We start from the raw sequence: 21,118 nt of genomic DNA, 5'->3' as shown, positions 1-21,118 counted from the left end.
CTCGGATATTTGCACATGGTGCACACATTGTCATGTGCACTTCCATGCACATGTTCTGCCTGCAGGTGTGATCAGGAGGCTGTGTGAGACCTTTTCTCCAGATACCACTATTAGAGAATCTGACATTCAAACATTCATAACCCCTAGACACTGAGACCCCCCCCCCTTGAGGACCCTTTTTTTACACACATAGTTTGCAGAAGAATATCTGAATTTCATCAGTCAAAATGACACAGCTTTCATCGTTGATGAACATTCATTCATTTTCTACCACTTATCCTCACGAGGGTCGCATGGATGCTGACTGCTGTCTGGACTGGTGGCCAGCCAATCACAGGGCACATATAGACAAACAACCATTCACACTCACATTCATACCTATGGACAATTTGAAGTCGCTAATTAACCTAGCGGGCGGCATGGCGGTCTGGTGGTTAGTGCGCAGACCTCACAGCTAGGAGACCAGAGTTCAATTCCCACCCTCGGCCATCTCTGTGTGGAGTTTGCATGTTCTCCCCATGCATGCGTGGGTTTTCTCCGGGTACTCCGGTTTCCTCCCACATTCCAAAAACATGCTAGGTTAATTGGCCACTCCAAATTGTCCATAGGTATGAATGTGAGTGTGAATGGTTGTTTGTTTATATGTGCCCTGTGATTGGCTGGCGACCAGTCCAGGGTGTACCCCGCCTCTCGCCCGAAGACAGCTGGGGTAGGCTCCAGCACCCCCCGCGACCCTCGTGAGGAAAAGCGGTAGAAAATGAATGAATGAATAATTAACCTAGCATGTTTTTGGAATATGGGAGGAAACCGGAATACCCACGCATGCATGGGAAGAACACGCAAACTCCACACACAGATGGCCGAGGGGCGAACCGAACTCCGGTCTCCTAGCTGTAAGCCCGGCACGCTAACCACTCAAACACCGTGCAGCCTCGTTGATAAACAAGATGACAAAATGTTCTTTAATTCTTCAGACTGTAGTTCCTGGAAGGTTGAATTGATGCAACTGGACTTTAGTTGGTTGAAGACGTTTCTCCTTTAATCCCAAAGGCTTCCTCAGCTCTAAATTTTACTACATCTGCACAAATTTGCATCTCCAAATGTTTTGAAAGAGGTGTTACAGAAGTCATCTACTCAATGAAAGGCCCTCTCGGAACAGAGGAGGAGCCATCTCCCCCGAAGATTGTCACGTTCTAAGGGAACAAATGGAAAAGAGAAGTGAATGAGGTATCAAATTGAAGTTCAAGTCATGTCGATCAGATAAAATTAATCACAGATTTAATTCAACTTGTTAATTCATTCATTGTCAATTTCACCTGAGGAAAAGAGAAAGACATGGATGAGGAGCAAAAGTGCAGTTTTCCTTTCGTCACATGTGTTTGAGTCTACAGGTACGTTGCCTGGGAGCTGCTGGGACTGCAATGAGAAGGCCAACTCACCACACTGTGAAGACACATTGGCTCCATGTATCTCCTCAAAAGGTGTGAAGAAAAGTCATGCTTAAAAAAACAAATTAACACAAATTGACAACTTGTGCCAAAAACTGTTCCCTGGAGGACGTACTGTCATATAAATGTGCCATGTGTCTGTTCCAGTTGGTGCGGTGTGTGTAATTTCCAGGCTTTTGCAGGCCACAGAATGTCATGTGCTGAATGACACATGCTTTGCTACTGTTTGCTTAAAGTTGTTTGCACTTTGAGGAATTAAAGCATTAAACCCTGGACTTTTTGACCAAAACACAACTGGACCATCATATCCTGAATGGATTCTCCCACCACTGTCAAAAAAATTACAATCTACTGTAGATTTATATATACAGTATATTCTATAGTAAGTGACATGAAGATAGAAATGTCACAATCTGTATGTTTGGTTTCTTGACAATGTGCTTATGTTGCCCTTTTTATGCCAGAGTACCTGTTTTCATGCCCTTATATTGTAGTACTTCCTGTTTTGCCCTGGTCTGTGTACTCCTACTTTGCATTCATCAGCCACACCTGTTTCCAATCTTTGTTACGCTTCTATTTAGTTCATGTGCAAGTCAATGTGCAGCCCATTTGTTGGTGTCTTGCTGCCGCATAGCAGCAATTGTTAATTGAAATATATGCATATTTACATTAGGGTCTTTGATTTCTCACATCCTGGTGTATAAAATATAGCCTTTTTCAGATATGCAGTGTACAAACTGATGTATTTCCCTTTTTAGTATGTTCTAAATATTGAAAAACTACTATCACCCAAAGCTAACAATGCATGTACTGGGGATTCACACATACTGCCTATAAAGCACTCTTGAAAAAAAAAAAAAGCTAAGAAGTTGCAACTCGATTGGACGCCGTGTGTGACGTTTATCTGAATGGTTACTTGCAGATTTTTACTAGTTGAGATGCAACAAAAAAGATCCATCCATCCATTTTCCTCCACTTATCCGGGTCCGAGTCGCAGGGGCAGCAGTCTAGATAGGGAAGCCCAGCCCCCCCGGCCCCCTCCTCTACATCCAACTCGTAATGACCTCCTGCAATTTCCGATGGGTTTGAGTTTTCTCATTGATCATGATCGGCTCCTGTCAAATACAGAGCTGCCTGGTCCACAATGTGTCTTTTTGCGGCTCACATACTGTATGTACCAATCTGTTATTCTCTCTAAATTTACTGGCTGCAACTTATACACCAGAAATAACGGGAATTGGAGGTTTTTGTCCCACCTATACACAATAAATGTGTTTCTCCATTAATCTTTAATTATGTTATTTATTAAAAGTCCCACTGTGTGGATGAATGGGCGAAAAGGTACAGTGCTTAAATCGTGGTGATTAAAGACATTGTTATGGTACCTATGCATATTAAATGTATTTCAAATTTGGTTATCATTCTTGACATATTCATGCATATTGTCATATTTTGTGGTGGTGGGGGGGGGCACGGGAACTCTGAGATTAAAGTCATAAATCATGTAAAGGCTGGGTGAGCTCAACACACAAACCATTCTTAGAATGGCAAGCACACATGTACTTTGGGGACCCTTACTTTGTGCAGATGAGCTACGTGGTGTGACATATCGGTTCTCCTTTGATGAACTTGTGTGTGTGTGTGTGTGTGTGTGTGTGTGTGTGTGTGTATGCACTCGTTTAAACAAAGAGTCTATCTCTCAACACTCATTTTGCGTTTAGGTGTGGTTGATAACAGTTGTCTGAGTGTGTGTGCATTAGTAGGCCAGTAAAACAGGTCAGTATACAACCAGTGCTACGGGACAGTTTCTGTATGCATGTGTGTGCAGACAGCTAGGACATCATTTGTTAGAACACAAATGTTACAGTACATGAAATTCTGTAAATAGAAAGTGCAGACAAAGGCAACTAATTTTCTTGCAGGGAAACAAAAATAAAAGTCACTCTGAAAGTACTTCAGTCAACTGGGACAACTGCTTTCTTAGCAGCATAAGCAGTTTCAAATGGTAGAAATACCACAAATTAAGTGCTGTAACCACTTCATAGCCACTTGAGCAGAAGGATTCCATCACTTTAAATGGATTTCATCACAGTTTAGAAATTTACAAACCATCAATAATACTCAAAAACAGAACATAACAAAGTGTGACATTACAGAATTGGGTGTGAATACCATAATTACTAAACCGCGTTTCCCAGTTAACACTTTTTGATCTTTGAATACTTGGTTTCTGAATAACACCAAACCTCTACACTACACCATCTGGAGCAGTTCAGAATCAATATGTATCTAATAACATGACAAAATCATCAACAATCACTAGCATATTCTTTTGAAGGCTGTAAGCCAATTGCACAGCTCACCGGCACTGGTCTGGAAGTGGCAAATAAACAAGCTAGCTCGCTTCAGAATAGGTCGACCTCGTTCTGCAATGTGCAGCTTGTTTGAAAAAGTCCACCTTGAAAACAGATTTTTTTAAAAATGTCCAACAAGTCAAGAACAAGTCCATTTTTTTTTCTCTTCTTCCATCAGCCGCCAGAGACTCATCTTCTGTTGTTTACTGGCGGATCAACCAATCAGAGGACAGAAATATGTTTCATATCAGACAAAATACATATAAGTTGTATTAGTTGGAGATATAAGAAGCACCCACCAAATTTTATAGGATATTTTTTCCATACTGTGTATAGACTGCACTTGTCCATAAGCCACAGGTGTCCACATTGAAAAACAGGATATTTACACGGAAACACACACTATAAACCTTGCAATCCTATCTACACAGTGTTCCCGGTGTCACTCATTAGCTCGGGTGAGATGTGCGCTACTTTTTTTTTTATCCGACGTTTACAGTTACCGCTGTCCAAGCAGTTTAAGTTTACTTGATCAAACTTACTTAAGATTTGTCAGAAAACATGCAATATTGGCATCTAATTCATAAATTAATAAATATTAAAAATACATTGAAGATGTGATTGTTGCCAAAGTGGCAGCCAGAATTACATGGACGCCACAAAAAATGCATAACACGACAAAACTCGCACCATGTTGCACTGCGCATTATTGATGTATTGAAATTACTATTCTATTCAACTTGTATGTTATAAACAGGTATTGTTTTTGGGCAAAATTTGTATGTTTTCTATTTTTTATGCACCAGCACTCTACCGATTTGGCCCCAGTATTGTATAATACGTAAATAATACCCATGCCTACCTTTTAAAAACTTAAAAATCAGTGGCAATATGCAACATGAAGCGTGTCAGGAGATCACAAAGCTTTCAGCTAGGATGAAACCTTTTGTCTGGGGGGTCTAGTGGTCTAGACACAACATACAAAACACACCCACACTTGAGCTTTCACACACACATATACTTTTAGGCTCCCCCCCTAGCCTGCAGCGAGCAACAAAGGTGTTGAGTCATGTGAAACTCAACTCTCAACTGCATGGTGACCCTTGACCTTTCACAGACAAAAATATGCACCACGGAAGTGGTTTGGTGAGATTAAATGAAAGGATGAAAGACTTGTGTGTGTGTGTGTGTGTGTGTGTGTTGTACCAGGCTTGAAGAATTTCAGGAAGGTCACAGAAACATTTCATCCCCAGACATAACAACCAAATACACAGTGTCCCGTAACACACGTGTCTGTTTCTATCTTTTTTTTTCCCACACACCTGCACACACAAATGCAAATACGCATACACCTCATTACATCCGGAGTTTCTGCAGTTTCCCTCATTCTTCTGACAATGGTGACCCACCCCCCTCATCTGTGTAGCTGTAATTAACCTCCCGGACCTTTGTGAGTGTGTTGGGAGATTTTTGAACTTGGTAACACAAGCCAGGCAATACACACCCACAGATAATCCATGTCTTTCCTGGACATCCTATTATCCAGCTCAGGCCTGGGGGATTTTCCTTTGACTATGAGGCGTCTTTTTGGGGTCAGAGATCAGAGCGATGCCCTTCATGACCCTGGAGGATCCAAGCATAATACAGCCCATACAGCCGTCCGCCTTTGTTGAGTTATGAGGTCACCGGGTTAACAGAGTCACACAGAGGTTGATATAACACAAAACGTATCGCGCACCGGAGCAGAGAAACTCATGTTTTAGCATGATTCAGTTACACTCTGCCAATAAGATCATATAAAGCAGTGGTTCCCAAACCTTTTTTTTTATCACCGGAGATAAAATTATTAAAAAACGCAGAAGTAGCCACAGCCGCGGGAGAATGTGCTGCGGGAAATGCACTTCTAATAGGCTAGAAAGCAGCGGTGGTGTTCAGTATCCCACTGTAAATGATGATGATGATGATGCCCGTGTTCATGTGAGAGAGGAGGAAGAGTATGAAAAGTGGATCATGGTGACATCATAATGCTAATTAGATGAGTAAATTTACTCTCATCACAAACTTTGGGTCATACTGATGATTTTTCTTTTTTTTTTATTGACCCGCAGCATATTCCAAAAATGTAATTTAACAAGAAAAACTAAAATCACAACAAAAAAGCTAAATTTTAATTGTATTTGTTAACATGATTAAGTCCAAGTTTACTTGACCAAACTTACTTAAGATTTGTCAGATCAAAACACGTGATATTGGCGTCTACTTCATAAATTAATAAATAATAAAAATACATTGAAGATGTGATTGTTGCCAGTAGCATATTCCAAAAATATAATTTAACAAGAAAAACTAAAATCACAACAAAAAAGCTAAATTTTAATTGTATTTGTTAACATGATTAAGTCCAAGTTTACTTGACCAAACTTACTTAAGATTTGTCAGATCAAAACATGTGATATTGGCGTCTACTTCATAAATTAATAAATAGTAAAAATACATTGAAGATGTGATTGTTGCCAGCAGCATATTCCAAAAATATAATTTAACAAGAAAACTAGAAAGAAAAGCTAAATTTTAATTGCATTTGTTAACATGATTATTTATATTTTAACACTACATCACCATTCACTCTATACACTTTTCTCAGACAGGCTTTAATATATCCTCAAATTTATCAAATTTGTTCAAATTTTGTTGGAATTTTAATGACAATCTAATTGGTTGGATACAAGAAATTATTGACTCACTGACATTGGCTCTTTGCCATTCGGCTGTGGCGTTTTTGTGTCCTTGTTGAAGCGTGTTGCAGCTGCTATTGTGTACTCAGTGCTTGCCTTGCTTCGGTCCGGGGTTCCGGCTGGGGGTCCGACATTGTGGTTTTTGTCACAGAGAGTGGTTGCAGCCGTGCAGCGTTCATCGTCACACTGTTGGCTATTTTTTAATGTATTGGCACTAGCAACAGCTGGCCGCAAATACAGCAAACAGTAGCTGCATGTTTGCTACCTGGTAATGATCACAACAGGAAGTTTACCGCGATTGAGTGGGGTAACACTGTAATATTATGAGAATAAAGTCAGAATATTATGGGAATTAAATCACAATTCTGAAAAGAAAATTTAAAAGAAGAAAGCTGAAATAATTGAACATTTTGGAAAATGACAGCAGAAATAAAAAAGGCAACTGTAATTTTACAAGAATTAAGTCTTATTCTGAAAACTAAATACGCATTTAGCATTTTTTTCTTTTTGTCTGTGATCTCATGACCCAGTACACATTGTTAAATAAAAATTTTCACATTTTCATTTCCTCTACTATTGCTATTATGAAAACATATTAATAAGTGTATGACTGCTACAAAGTTTGAAGGTTGCCAAGGGAAATGGACTTGAACTTGTATCGCAACATGTCGCCCCTGTTTGATTAGCTTTTTACATCTTGCATTCCTTCACTGGTCGACAATGTATTGACTTTGGATTATTATGCCCCGACTAATCTGTGTGTGTGTGTGTGTGTGGCCTGCTTGCCTGTTATAAGTTTTTATCCTTCTTCAGGGCAAGGTTATCATATTGTCAGCAACATTGTAATAAAGACGTGTATTTCAATATTTTCTTCACTGAATTTGAAGTCTTATAAAGAATGATTTACAGCGGGGGATCCGAAGCACTGATATATAACAATAGACATGACTTTTCAAATTGTTTTTAGAAAAAAATAAATAAAAATAATTAATTAATTAATTAAAAAATAAAATAAAATATTTTTCTTTAGTGGGCAAGGAGGTAAAATGGCTTTATACATAGTAAAGGTTGCCGACCCCTGTCCTAGCAGATCCTGAGGTGTTCCCAGGCTAGTTGAGAGAGTCTCCCCAACACCTGCCAGTAAGACACTGCAGACACAAGTAAACACAGAATATAAAAATAAAATACAAAACGTGCATTCTTTTCTCATTCTTTTGGAACAGTGTTGTGTCAAGGCTGACAATAGCAGTGGAAAAAAAAACGGATTGTAGGCGGAGGACCTCTTTTTTTTTTAAACCCTGTAGGCCAAAAGCAAATGCAGAAGCATTTACAGAAGACTGCAGGTCACGGTTGTATACGTTTTATTACAATGACAAACGCATTATGCTTCTCATATAAAACCACAAAAGGAGTCCCCATTGAAAAGCTTTAATGCTTGTGGGTTTACAACAATGAGTGTGTCGCAAAATCAAAAGTGAAAAAATATGGCGTGGATTTCTTTTACTTGCACAGGTGGTGCAGCCAGTGGCTAGTTTGATTCTTTAATGGAGAACAAAGGGGAAACTATTGCCACTTGTAGGTCCTGTGGTGGCGAATAAAGTTTTTACTATTTTCATGTCCAACACACTTGAATCTTGAAAACATGAGAAATTAGCAAAATATATAACGTTGAAAGTCATCCTCAAATCATACACTCAGCTTTCTCTGAAAAGATGGGCGTAAGAAAGCGGTTTTAAAACATGGACAGAATTTTTTTTTTTGTTAAGTGCAGTTCCCCAGTTTTAAGACTTATTTTTACACTTTCCCACCCAAGGACCTTTTACACACACACGCATTTTGTCAATAGTATTCCTGGCCTGTTTAACTGCCGCTCCTTCCCCCCCACATTCATTGGTTGATGTGTTTATTCTGCAATACAAACAAATGCAAATAGATATGTATTCTAGTGAGAATACCCCACATGCAGCATTGAGGCAGGTTACATCTTCTGGCTCTTTCGCCCATGTCCACTGAGGCATCCATATGTTTTTTCTTTTACTACAAAGAAAAACACCACAACAGATGGAATAGTGCAGGATTCTACCATTTATTCCTAACCAACAATACTGCTTTTTCGGTGGCTTGCCCAATTATTTACCTTGATGTCCGTATGTCTCATTTGCAGCGAAGCGCCAATTGTTGTGGCGGTGGGGACGCACACAGCTCTGCTGGAAAAAGGCGCAACCTTATGGCGTCGCTTTACTATCAGAAATACGACCGAGCAAACTACATAAAAATGAGCGTATAAAAACTGAAACTGAAGAAGTAAAATAATTTGGAGGGAGCAAAAGTATTATTGTGGACACAAAAAAAAGAGACAAGGTGCTAAACAATGGAATACAAAAAGAATACTAAATTCACACCAAAATACTAAATATGGAAGATAATTGTGGGAACTGAAAATAAATATTGGGTGTAGTAATAAATAGGACCAATTTGTAGATAAAGATAATATTCAATATGCTTTATGCTGTCTAGCCTATACTGGTAATATAAATAATAGCCATGTAGGGAACGTCGATTAAAAATATCCAACTTCTTAAACACTTAAACCTGGAGATACTCTGAGAAATTATCGTGGGAATAGATTCCATATAAAAAAATAAAATTTTAACTTTTTTTTAAAACTATTTAGTGTCAAAACGCCTGACACTGGACAGCTAACTGTGGATAGATCTTTATTTCTTAAGCCGTATGTGTTGGATCCCGAATCCAATCCGGAAGTAGAGACTGGAGAGTCAAAAATTTCTCAAAAAATATGTTACTTAAGACGTCTGTCAATTGTAAGTAGGTTTTTTACAAAATTGGTAACGTGTAATGTTGTCATTACACATTTTTTGCAGGACTACCGGTATTTTAAAAAATCGGGTAGACTTACTGATTGTGGTGTGAAATGGTTATTCGCAACTCCAGACTCAGTGAGCTTGTAATTAGCACCCCTCTCCCTGTATGCACACTCTATATTGCTATACGGACAACCGCTTTTGTTCCATGACTTACACAAAATAAACACAGTTAGGACACTGATAAATTGTTACTTACTGCTTGCTCTTCTGACTCTTGGACAAAAACCAAGTAACGTTGGAAAGGTGTTAGGCTTCAGTAGTTATATACTGGTCCATGTTCATAAAACAGTCCAGTATAAAATGCCTTTGACAGATTAAAATGTTTCTTTTTCCGTTAGGGAATCAGGAACTCAAACCGCTTCTGCCTGATGTTTGCCTAATTCAGTTCTTATTCAAAAGAACCAATAGCGCATTTAGCAAAACTGAGTGAACATTTTAATTGTGTGTGACCTCTCACTTTTTTTTGTGTCCTCAATAATAATTCCCAATATTATTTTTACCTCTTCAACTTCAGTTTATACGCTTGTTTTCATTTAATGAAAACCTCATTCAAAAAACAAGTGTCATATTTCCCGGCTAATGTAAACAGCTGTATAATTTACCATTTAGACACAATGACTAAATGTATGGAAGTTTAATTAGATTTTATCATATTTCAGCCAATCCAACACACCATCCGATATTTGAATATTAGTTTGTTGAATCATTAGTTTGAGGCTGTCGATGAGTTAGTATCAAGTCATGCCTTGGCTAAAGAGGCTGAAGAGTGTAAGCTGAGAAGAAGGGTGCGGTGGCTTGAAGACATTGTGCTGATTGATCCTGACAGCTTTATGAGGCTTTGTGACTATTGAGCAAACTGAGGGACGTAATTATATTTGCTTAAGGACATTCTGTGAGAGGAAGCCATTATATGTATGCTCATACTGTTAGTATGTCAAGTCAACGTGTGACGGTGACTATGGGAGCAGCCTTTGTCGGCAGTCGACTCCCACATATTCACCTTTCAGCATTCACACATTCACACATAAATACATAATATTTAAAGTAAAATGCAAAGCATGCATGTACCACTGTTAGATGTCATTATTGGTGCAATGATGATTTTTATGAGTTGAGACTTTGCAATCTGTTTGGGAGTCCTTGAACCTACCATAGTTGTTTGTTTGGCTGTGAGAGCACTATCTAGTGTGTTCATTGTGTTCATGGATCCATCTATCCACTTTCTGGACCGCTTGTCCACGCATCACGGGAATGCTGGCCCAGCTGTTTTCAGGTACGAAGCGGGATATACTCCGAACTGGTCATCAGCCGATCGCAGGGCACATATAGACAAATGTGTTCATGAATCATCTTATCGTTCATTAGTGGAGGGTCGCGCCACATTTTATATTTTAATTGCATAAAATAAGTGTGTGAGGCCTATTTAGGGCTTAATACTGGATCGTGTTACAAGTGGACAATGGCGATTGAAGACAGAAGGGTCAGGTTTTGGAGGAGGTTGGGAGGGCGGTGGGCCTTGTGGCAAAAATAGACAGTTTTTGGCCATTTACTGCTGGTCCAGGATCATAACTCGTACGTATTCTCGTCACTCGGCGCAATGTTTCATTATAATTGCGGTCACAGAGCCTGGAGTCAGCCATGACATGTCACACAGGATGACATGTAATGAAGTTCTCCTCCCATTTTGTGGGGAAGTGGTAAGTTTTTGGTTTCTTTGTCCTTATCCCCCACTCCATTTTAAACCCTTTCTTAATTTTAGAATACAGTAAGTAAATTGGAGGCTAGCTAGTTAGCTTGGTTATTAGGTTAAAGTCATGGCCGTGTATTGTGTCCTTGCAGTTATCCCGTAACCTGCATAGTACAGTGACCGTGGTATAAAACAATGAATGATAGGAGTTTAAAGGCGACTCCAGGGGTGTTATTTTATGTCTATAAGGCTCTAATAATGGTAAAGATTGTATTTAGAGAGTCATAAACAGGTTTTCTATTAAATATGAAAATGTTCCATTTATTACTGTTGAATCGGAAATTCACTTAGAACCAATTATTAAGATTAAGATTAAGATATGCTTTTATTCGTGCCTCAGTGGGGAAATTTGTAAAACATTTATAAAATTTATATTTTATAAATTTAAATTTATATAAAAAAATTTTATTTATAAAAAAAAATTGTAAACAAAGGATAGCTGTACTGTACTGTGTATGGGTACGTAGAGATAGCTTAAAAACTAGAGGAAAATAGCGTTCTGAATGTGAATGTACTGTAGTACACGGTCAAAGAGGTTTCTACTGTATATTCATAAAGTACTATGTAAGTGGGACGGTCATGTGTGATGTGACAGTCGGTGATATGAACAAGGGTACAACTCCCAAGATGATAGCAACCACAATGGAGATAAGGGACAAGCGGTAATATACTTTCATGTTTTTTTTATTAACTGTTTTTCGATAAAGGGACAAAATGGGGGTGTGAACAGGATTATGCAGACATCTGCCAGAAAACACAGACAGTGGTTTTCTCATTACAACTGAACAGGTACTTAAAACAAGTACAACTGGAATGAATAAAGAGCTCGGTTTGTCAAATGACCATTGGCCACAAATACAAAAGAAAGAAAAAAAAAAAACAGAATCCGAATGAAAATATACTTTAACATAAAATATAAAATTAAAATGAAACCAAACCAAGGATTGATCCCATGTCTCTATTTTGAACAGAGCATTAAGGTTATAATAAATAGCAACTCCCATTGTAAAAGATAAAGTTCAAGTTCAAGTTACAACAAACAGCTCTCAGAACAGGAATAGAAAAGGCTGATAACAAAATATTCCACATTGCCATTTACAAAAATTCCTGACTCAAGCGGTTTTCTCCACATCTCCCCGGTCAATTTTAAATATGCTTTGCATATGAAAGTTTACCCAATCTAAATAAAAAGCACCATTTTGTATTTGGCAATGAAAAAACTGCAAAACATTGAATTCTTTTTAGATGTATTTATTTTGACTGGTTTGGGGTGTTTTTTTTATTTTATTATTTTTTTTTAATCCATGTACTGCATATGATTTTTTTTTTGAAATTTTCTTTCTCTCCTCTTGTTGGAATGTTGTCAGGTAGATGGGGTAAGAGAGACAGAAGCACACAACAGAACAGGCCAATATCAGCTTGTGTTACTGCATACAAGAATGGCAGCAGGATGGAACGGGGGTCCGAAGCAAAAACCAAAGAAGATATGTACAACAACCTCTGTAGACAGGAAAACAGAGCAGTAGCCATCTTATGACCAAGAATGCCTCCCAATGCCACGCACTTTAGCTGCTTTTTTTTTTTGTATTAGGTTTTTCCTTTTATCTCTTTAAACATACAAATAATTTGTACTATATTATCCTGCCAAATTAAAAAAATATACCGTGGCAGCTTGGGATTTTTTTTCCACTACCAAAAAAGGTATGGTACCTTTAGAGAGAACAAGCAACAGTTAAAAATACGAGCCTCAATATAAATACTATAGTACCTACTCTAAGTGAACATGGAATACAGTTCTAGAAATACAAAAAAATTGACCATAAATGTGTTTAAGCATAGGAATTGACATGTATGTGCATTTTCCTATATTTTAACTTGTTTATATATTCATATATAATCTTACTCATTTCCCCAATGCAAATTGTTTTTTCAACCTGAAGAGCTGTGAAGAGCCAAGGCAAAAGAAAATACAAAACCATTACAGATTTTTTTTTTGTCTGACTTTTCTTTGTCCGTTTTTTTAATATTTCATATATACTGTGATCGAAGTCTTGAACATCACCAAGACGCTGAGAAAAAGAGAAACGACAACAAACTTAACAGTTTACCCTAAAAGACAGTGAAGTGTCATTTCCAAAAAACCTTTATTTCCATACTGAGAATTAAAGGAACATTTGTACAAAAACAGATTCTCGCAGTGTTTATCGTCGAGTCGACCAGGTTTAGCGATAAAAGATGGCTAGAATGACACAATGCAGCCTCTTGAAACCAATGTGATCATTTTGCATTCATGCCATTGACACCGTGGTCCATTTGGAACCAATTTCAGAGTGCTGTCATTTGAACGTACACACCTTGGGATTTGTTTGAGGTAATAACTTATCAGTAAAATGGCAAGGGTGCGTAATTTAACAATTTTGGAACTGGGATGGTACTACTTTTACCAGTTGAACCCTTCTCCCCCTGCAGTGTAATCTTGCAACTTGTAAATTTGAAACAATGCAAGAGAAATGATGGTACCTCCAAGTTGCGTGACAAGTGCTTTACTGGAAACAGCAAAAAAAAATAGGAAGGAAACAACAGGGCTCCTTTAAGGTTGATCTTGATACAATATGACGGAATTATGACATTATACCGATAAATCCGATAAATCCGATAACATTAAAAATAACTCAGATAACCGATAGTTTCAAAAAAACGCTCCAATGAGGCAAGATTACCCGTACTGTGCAGGTGAGGAAATCAAGTGCTCCGTTTTTTCTCCTGCCTGTGATGTTAACGACCTGTCATAACTTCCCCCTGACCTCACTTGTAAACAAACATTCACTGTTTCAGAGACATTTTGCATGCTAGTTGTGCCAAACGCTCCACGATGAAAAGTGCAAAAGGTTTGCCAGACACCATTATGGCGTCACATTGGCTACTCGGAGCATGTGCCCAAATACAGTACACCTAGCCGGTCCACTCTATACTCTGGTTCTGCGGTTAGTAGTGGTTATAGTAATGACATTTGATGAGGTAAAATCCAAATTTGTTACGAGTCCATCTTGCCTCCAGGTGTGCACAAACTACAGTTAAAACTAAATTTAAAACGTAGATACAAAAATCGGTTATCGGTACCATATCTGTTTTAAGAAGCAGAAATTTAAAGTGTCGGTATCGGTTTTGAAAAAAGATATGCATCTCCAGTTAAAAGCGAAAGCTACCAAAACATGCTCTCCATACTGATTAAAATGCTCACTCTTTTTAAGATCAAAGGGGTTATTTTTGCTGTAGTTCACAAATAAAGACCCTGTTTTGATACAATGTAACGTCAAATCAAATATGATCCCTATCACACGTATGTATTTTCAAGTTTGTTTGTTGCTTTCTCTCTTTCTAGCGTGAATTTATTTCTCACTCAGGTCGTGTATGACTTAATGCATCGTTCCACGCACCAGAAATCAAAGCAGCGTTGCAGGTTTGTGCTAACTTAGAGACATGTCACTTGTATCCCTCAAGTTCAGGATTGTACATTACAGGTAATTGTTTTTTTTTTTCTTTCTCCCTCAAAGGTGTAGCTCCTTATCAGAAACAAAACTACACATATTCAGATATACACAATACTGGTCGTACCATGCTCATCATGTAATCTGTATACTGAAGAAAAGCCCACTGCGCTAGGTAGCTAAATGATGAATAACTCGAACTCTGAAGCTTTGATTATGAGTTGTCACAGTCAGGTGCTTGATGCAAGGACCTTTTGTTGGTGGTTTCAAGAGCCTAATGTGACGTCAGACTTATTCCAGATAGGATTATGGCCAATGTAGTTTTAAGATATCAAAGGCACTCTTTCTTACTCTACTAAATGATAGTACATTTTAAAGTTACCCTCGTGTTATTGAAATTTGACTGCCAATAATATTATTCGTTTGAATCATACAACCAATAAATTTAGTTTTTTTTTGTTTTTTTTTAAACCCTGTGTGAACATGGCATCTTTTAGAAAGATCAGGTTAAGTGCATTTCCAGGGTTGCCAGAAGAGGGTCACGGTCATTTTCCATGTAACAACACAAAACTGTACATGATATGTGTTACAGGGTGTATGCAGCATGGATATACTGTGTCTTTCTTGTCCTTTCTCTTTTTGAATAATAAAAAGAAAAAAAACATAACAAGAGAAAAACAGCAACACATTTACTCAACAAGTAACCAACCAGGGACAAGTTTTTTTTTCTTTCTTTTTTGATTAGCAAAAACATACTATGCATGCTGACAAATTCTTAGAAATGAAAAGGGAAAATTCCAAAAAGAAAATAGTACACAACATGTAATTTATTGCACAAGAAAAAGGCTCAAAATGTTGCCTCAATGCAAGAGTATTGCCCCGATACAGATCATGCATTCAATGGGTATGAACACAGGCTGTGCTGGTGCAGAGTACATGGTCTTATCCTTCCACCAGCCTAGTGAAAGTTTGGGTGAGTTTTGGGCGTTGGGGCAAAACTGTAGAGTCTCGGGATGAACGGGTAGCTAATGGCAGACACCTGCAGGGAAAAGGTCCCATAGTTTGGCCCTCTACTCGGACTTTATTTCGGTACTCAAAGGACGGTCACTGTGCCATTTTTTCATGTGTTTCTCCAAGGTGCTATAGACACTAAAGGGCATCTGACAAATTTCACACTTGTACACATCCTTGCCCACCTGACCGTGGGTCTTCATATGACGGGTAAGTTTGGAGCTCTGGGCACAAGCGTAATTGCACAGCTCACACTTGTACGGCCTCTCCCCCGTATGGCTGCGCCGGTGCACAGTCAAATTACTACAGTTCTTGAACACCTTGCCACAATATTCACAAGTGTCACTCCTCCGACCGTCCTTGGAACTAGGCCTCCCCGGACCTCCGAGATGAGGCGTGCTGCCCCCACTGCCTGTACCGCTGCGGCCTGACATTCCTCCATCGAGTTCTCCCGGAGGGGTTGAGAAACGAAGACTGCCATTCTCTGAGGAATGCTCCGACGAAGAGGCAAAGGGCGATTGTCTGGAATCCCCAAAGTTCAGAAAAGGATCCTTGAGTTGTCGAGAAGCGGCGTAGCCAGCCAGCCACTGCGAGTACACGTTCTCTGTGTTCGGGATGGTGGGAGTGGACAGGTCGAATTCTTTTTCCAGCTTGATGCGTTTCGAGAAAGGGCTAAGCGGACTCGGGCTACCCAAAAGCAGTTTCTTAGAAAGGCAGACGGAGGCGGACTCATTCGGGGATGCTCCGCGCCCGTTGACTGCTGAGACAGAGCCCTCCTCGCCACGATCTGTTTCCAGCACCGAATTAACATCACACATCTCCCGGTTTTGTGGATGTCCTCTGTTAAGGTGGAGGTGGAGGTGGTTCTCTTGGGCAATTGCATTCCGTTTGTGTGCATTAAGGGCTTCGCTGAAATGCTGCATGCTTGCTGCAAGACCGATTCCCTGCATCACCTCAGGGAGTGAACGCGGAATGGACGCCTCATCAGTCACTCCTCCCAGTCTGCTTCCGATACTGCCGTTGTTTTCGTGTTGACGTGCCGCGTCGAGGTTCAAGCCAAAGTGGTAGCTGTTGTTGTTTCGTCGAGCTGCCCTCTCTCCGTTATGTTCTTCCTCTTCCTCCCCTTCTTCTTCCTCCTCCTCCTCTTCTTCCTCCTCCTCCTCTTCTTCTTCTTCTTCCTCCTCCTCTTCCTCTCCATTTTCACGCAGGATTCGGTTGTTTTCACATTTGAGCTTAGCCACGACTGACTTTAGGGCGTTGCTTGCGCTGCCCATGTGTTCACTGGTGCCAGGCTCTGGAGAGGAGGCCGTCGAAAGTCCGTCTTCTGACTTGCCAGTGTTCGGCGAGGACGATTTGTGCATGTGGGTTTTCATGTGGCGCTTCAGTTTACTGGCCTGAGTGCAGGCATGGTCACACAAATGGCATTTATACGGCTTTTCTCCTGTGTGGCTGCGTCTGTGGACTATTAGATTACTCTGAAACTTGAAGGCTTTGCCGCAAAACTCACAACACTTGGATTTCATCGGAACGTTGGAGGAAGGTGTTGCCCCTGCCGAGGTGAGCGGAGTGGTTGGAGTGGTCTGAGAGCCCACTGGCGACTGCATGGAGCCTGACAGAGGCGGGGGCGTTGCAAGATATGGAGTTTTGTTACCCACTCCACCTCCGGTACCGATGCTTCCTACTGCCGTCTGGAATGGCTGTAGTAAGCGCTGCATGGGACCAGGCCGGCTGGGGGATAGAGGAGGAGTGGACCCTGAGGTGTTACCCGCCAGCTCCCGCAGCCGCCGGGAGAAGTCCATTGTCGGAGGGGGTTCCATGGGAAGAGGAGGATTGAGGCGCAGCACCCTGTCGAAGGCACTCGGGTGGTGGGCTGCCAGCGCCAGTTCCTCTGGGCTTAGGTGATGGTGGTCCAGGTGGTTCCTTGGAGGGGGGCTGAAGATGGGTGGTGTTGGGGGAAAACGCTGATGAAGCACCCCGGCACCAGCCCCGAGTCCACTTCCTGCTCCGACACTGTCTCTTCCCCCCGAACCTGAGCCTGGGATTCGAAGGAGATTGAACGGGCTTGCATCCGGAGGCAGATGGAGCCCGTGAAGGGGAGGATGAGAAGGGCAATCTGCGCCCCCACCGAGGGAGGATGGGCCACCCATGCGTGGGGTCAGGGGGCTGCCGTGTTCACTTTCCAGGTAGATACGGAAACCGTGGGAGTTCTGGGCGTGCTGCAGCAGGAACCAGGCGCTGCCATACGACTGCTTACATGTAGTGCACGTGTAGGTTGTCGGCTCTTCCTTGCCTGTGAAGACAAAGTGGAAAAAAGAACTTTAAGGACTCACGTCTTACGTAAGGCAAAATTAATTACAAATTCAGTACAAACTCAAAACTCAAGTTATTATTTCCCATCAGTACTATCACAGAGACGCCACCAAATAATGTTTCTTTCTGTCATGCTTATGTTATATAAGAATGAGAGATGGGAGTCATGGCTGAACCAATCACTTTCTGCAACCTCAGGCCAAAGTGTTACAGCTTTTAAAAAAGGTTGGCACATGGTATTGCAAGTACAACGGTACCTCTTATCGAGGGTAAGGCCCACATGAGTAACATGTGACAATAAGCATGTGTGTTTACTCCAATTCGGTTGAATGGAGCAATAAATGGTTATGATGCAACACAGTGGTGTGAAATATGTATGAGATTTCTTCTTTGTTGCAGAAATATATGAAATATAAATACAGTATATGTGTGTATAATAATAATAATATATAATATAATATAATATAATATAATATAATATAATATAATATAATATAATGGGAATTTCAATATTTTTATAAATAAAATTATAACTATCTAATATAATCTAAACTATCTAATCTAATAAATTCACCAATAAGATATGAGTAAAAACATGAGCATGATTTTCTGTAAATGCTTAAATGCAGAAATTGATAATTGATAACCAACTGTGGTAATGTCAGATGACCAGCAAAAATTATGTTTGCTAGATACAAGAGATGTTGACGTTTAGAATTCCAATGCTTATTAATATTTGTATCCACAACATATCAGAAAAGAAGCAAAAATGTTTTCCAAAGTCAAAGCTGATGTATGTAAATATCTTGTTTTGCCTAAAACCCCAAAATAACAGGTCTCGCTCTCAATCAAGTAGTTGATTGATAACCGATTCATTCACTGATTCATTCATTCATTCATTTTTTGCCAGCCAATCACAGGGCACATATAGACAAACAACCATTCACACTAACATTCATACCTATGGACAATTTGGAGTCGCCAATTAACATAGCATGTTTTTGGAATGTGGGAGGAAACCGGAGTACCCGGAGAAAACCCACACATGCAAATTCCACACAGAGATGCCCGAGCGTGGAATTGAACTCGGGTCTCCTAGCTGTGAGCCCTGCGCACTAACCACCGTGCATCCCTGATTCGCAGATTAATTGTTGCTCTATACAATGATACAATATATCTACAAAGAGAACATCCATGATGTTTGTCACAGTAAATATTCATTCACAATCACCATACTGATCAACAAATAGCTGGTGTGTAATTATGTAAGTGTTAAATTGCGTGTGAGATTGTTGCATACTGCCTTGTGAAATGTATCTCTTTCTCCCTGTCTATCCTTTCCAACACATGATTGTCCCACATGACCAGAAGAGAGGCTGCTAAATTATGTATCATTAAAATTGGCACAAATTACCACTAATGTGGCCACCTGCATGGGATATAACCTCTGAATATCATTTGCATTATCAAGACTAGGCATGGTTAATCTTATTCAATCATTCATTGTTTTACTCTTGTTGAACTAGTCGCTCTTTATTATTAGCAGGAGGCTCAAATTGAACATTACTGTTATGTTGGGGGATGAGCCAAATGCATGTTTTATACCCATTGTGTTCTTAATAAGTTAGTAGTATAATTTCCCAGCAACGTAAAAAGAACAGATGTCAATGAAAAACAAAACAAAACACAAGACTATGATTTTTTTTTTTATAACTCTGAAGCTAATATATCCCTTTTAGGCTGGTCGCTGAGATTTGTCCCTGCACTCACTGAAACTGTAAGGTTAATGGCTTTTAGAGTAGACTGCTCCATGCCGTCTTTCTGTAATATACTCCCATCAACCACTTCATTAGGGAAACTCTGCCACTCTGAGGTAGAGAAATGAAGTGAGAAAGTGGAGTGGAGACAGATAGATGAAGGCTGGGGGGAGTGGGGTGGGGGTGTCGAGATGCAGTAGGTGAAGTAATCCTTTCAGTTCAAATAAATAAATACACAATGACAAACATCTATGTAACTAGTTAGCTCGAATACGGACGTTGAAGATGAGGACAGGAGAGGAAGGGGAAATAGCATGTGTGATGTTATCGGCTGATTCCTGACTTACAGGTAAATGTCAAAGCTCCTGGTGAGACTCTGGAGAACAGACACAAGCTCAGTTTCAAAAATGTCCTAACACTCAATACCAGCCATGCTATGGTGACCAGCTCAGGCATTAAGCTCTATTAAACCAAGGGCATTGCCTGGACACTTAAGTGGTGCTAGATAGGAGAGTGAGGCAGCGAGGCTGCTTGGCTCGTGTTTCACTCCTTTGCAAGCGTGTGTGTGTGTGTGTGTGTGTGTGTGTGTGTGTGTGTGTGTGTGTGTGTGAGAGAGAGCAAAATGTGAAAAGAAATAATGACAATGCTCAGTGCAAGTGCATTAAATGATATAAATTGTGGATCATTATTTTGGATTGTAACACAATGGTACTTGAAAAAAAAAGAGTATATTTAATCACTAAAATAATCTTTCACACCAGCCTTAACTAAAAGTTTGGCAGCATTTGTTATTGGACGTTGAGTTACAAACTTTGAATGAAGCAAATATGTGTATGGACCAGTGGTGTGCATTCCAGGAACAATAAGGCCTTCTCTGCTGGCCTAAATGCTAACCGAAGCACTGAATTATATTTCATTCATTCATTCATTTTCTACCGCTTTTTCCTCACGAGGGTCGCGGCGGGTGCTGGAGCCTATCCCAGCTGTCTTCGGGCGAGAGGCGGGGTACACCCTGGACTGGTCGCCAGCCAATCACAGGGCACATATAGACAAACAACCATTCACACTCGCATTCATACCTATGGACAATTTTGGAGTGGCCAATTAACCTAGCATGTTTTTGGAATGTGGGAGGAAACCGGAGTACCCGGAGAAAACCCACGCATGCACGGGGAGAACATGCAAACTCCACACAGAGGGCGGGGACCGAACCCTGGTCTCCTAGCTGTGAGGTCTGCGCACTAACCACCAGACCGCCGTGCCGCCTGAATTATATTTATTTAACTTAAATACTAGCATTTGCTCCATGAATTTGCATTAATTTATTCATCTATTATCTTCATTTTGCAGCACGTTTCTTGGCTGCACCTCTTCCAGTAGTGT

At 40.1% G+C, this 21,118-nt stretch overlaps 1 protein-coding gene across 3 annotated transcripts in view; it reads right to left on the bottom strand.

Moving 5' to 3' along the window:
- Positions 1–11,835: 11,835 nt before the first annotated feature.
- Positions 11,836–21,118, bottom strand: part of bcl11aa (BCL11 transcription factor A a) — a 50,917-nt gene continuing 41,634 nt past the window's right edge. For all 3 annotated transcript variants that reach the window (XM_058056007.1, XM_058056016.1, XM_058056026.1), the window contains one exon: positions 11,836–17,958. In XM_058056007.1, coding sequence (XP_057911990.1) covers positions 15,728–17,958 — 2,231 coding nt within the window. In that variant the 3' untranslated portion in view covers positions 11,836–15,727. The remainder of the gene's footprint in view (positions 17,959–21,118) is intronic.

The sequence above is a fragment of the Doryrhamphus excisus genome, chromosome 2 (genome assembly GCF_030265055.1).
Source record: "Doryrhamphus excisus isolate RoL2022-K1 chromosome 2, RoL_Dexc_1.0, whole genome shotgun sequence".
Lineage (NCBI taxonomy): Eukaryota > Metazoa > Chordata > Actinopteri > Syngnathiformes > Syngnathidae > Doryrhamphus > Doryrhamphus excisus.
Note: the sequence above shows the minus strand (reverse complement) of the source record. Positions and strands in the feature narration are given on the sequence as shown.